The sequence below is a fragment of the Gekko japonicus genome, unplaced genomic scaffold (genome assembly GCF_001447785.1).
Source record: "Gekko japonicus isolate JY-2015 unplaced genomic scaffold, Gekko_japonicus_V1.1 scaffold4422, whole genome shotgun sequence".
In the NCBI taxonomy this organism is placed as follows: Eukaryota; Metazoa; Chordata; class Lepidosauria; order Squamata; family Gekkonidae; genus Gekko; species Gekko japonicus.
In genome coordinates this window covers 63823-64953 of record NW_015174983.1, presented here as the reverse complement: position 1 = coordinate 64953, position 1131 = coordinate 63823, and the positions used below count along the sequence as shown (strand labels likewise).

The window sequence follows — 1131 nt, the reverse complement described above, 5'->3', positions numbered from 1 at the left end:
TGTAGGGAATAGTCCAAAGAACAGTTTTTCCAGAGAAGTTCCCTCGGAGTGACAAAACTGTTCTAAATAAGTACTGTATTAGGGAAATCAGAACTGGGTATAACCATGTCGTTTGTGTTCAGGAGAAGGGGTGCCATTCTTAGGGTTCCCAAGTCGGATCGGCGCTGGAGTGGGGGACTCCAGCGCTGTTCCGGGAGTGCTCGTGGACAGGCTTTGCGCATGCGCGCCACAACCCCATCACCCGGAAGTGACACGACCACATAGAGTTTTCCCTCGGATAGTGTGCCTGGCATAGTCGCGTCACTTCCGGGTGACGTGCACGTTGCGTGCTTTGGGGGTGGGATTCCCCCCAGGGCCCGATCTGCCAGCGGCGTGGAACGGGCCTCGGGGCGGTGGTTTCTCTGCCCCCCGGGGGGACTTGGCAAGCCTAGCCATTCTCCAGGTGGGGCCTAGAGACCTCCTGGAGTCACAACTGGTCTCCAGGTGAAAGAGATCAGTTCCCATAGAGAAAATGGCTGCTTTGGAGGGCAGACTTTGTGGCCTCACATCCCTAATAAGGCCCCACCCTTCCCCAAACCCCACCCTCCCCAGGTTCCAACCCCAAATCTCCAGGAATTTTTCAAACCAGAACTGGGACCCCTATTCAGGAGTCATTCACAGCACACACTTATTGTTTCCCATTAACGTGGGAAATGCAAGAATAAATGCTCTCCAACCTGAGGGTTTTGCAGGAAAGTGGCTCTGTTATTGAAGCATCCACCAGCGTGGTTTAAAAGGGGGTCTGGATTCTTTCTCCAGGCTCCACACATGATCTTCTTGTCCCAGGTTTTGTGGATGCTAAAGAAGGAGGTGTTCACAAGCCGACAGATGTCAACGTCAGTGAAATTTTTGCACCAGTCTTCAAAGGTCATCCTGGCCAGTGGAGCCAAAGAAAGAGGATGGTTACTCATTTTCAAGGCAAAACCATGGGAGGCCCAAATTGCAAAAGGAATCCACAGTAATATATCATTCCTCCGTAAAACTTTGAAGCCCTGGGCCAGCCTCCAGTTAATGCAGAGTCAGAAAGTCAGAACATTAAATTAAAACATTAGATGGATCAAACCCTTCACCATGCTTGGAAGAAGCTGCAGG

The 1131-nt window shown here is 51.3% G+C and overlaps 1 protein-coding gene across 1 annotated transcript in view; it reads right to left on the bottom strand.

Annotated features, from left to right (window-relative positions):
* Positions 1-1131, bottom strand: part of LOC107122138 (calpain-5-like) — a gene marked incomplete at its 5' end in the record, with an annotated part of 52818 nt that overhangs the window by 24557 nt on the left and 27130 nt on the right. Inside the window, one exon of the mRNA XM_015425170.1 lies at positions 717-912. Coding sequence (XP_015280656.1) covers positions 717-912 — 196 coding nt within the window. The remainder of the gene's footprint in view (positions 1-716; positions 913-1131) is intronic.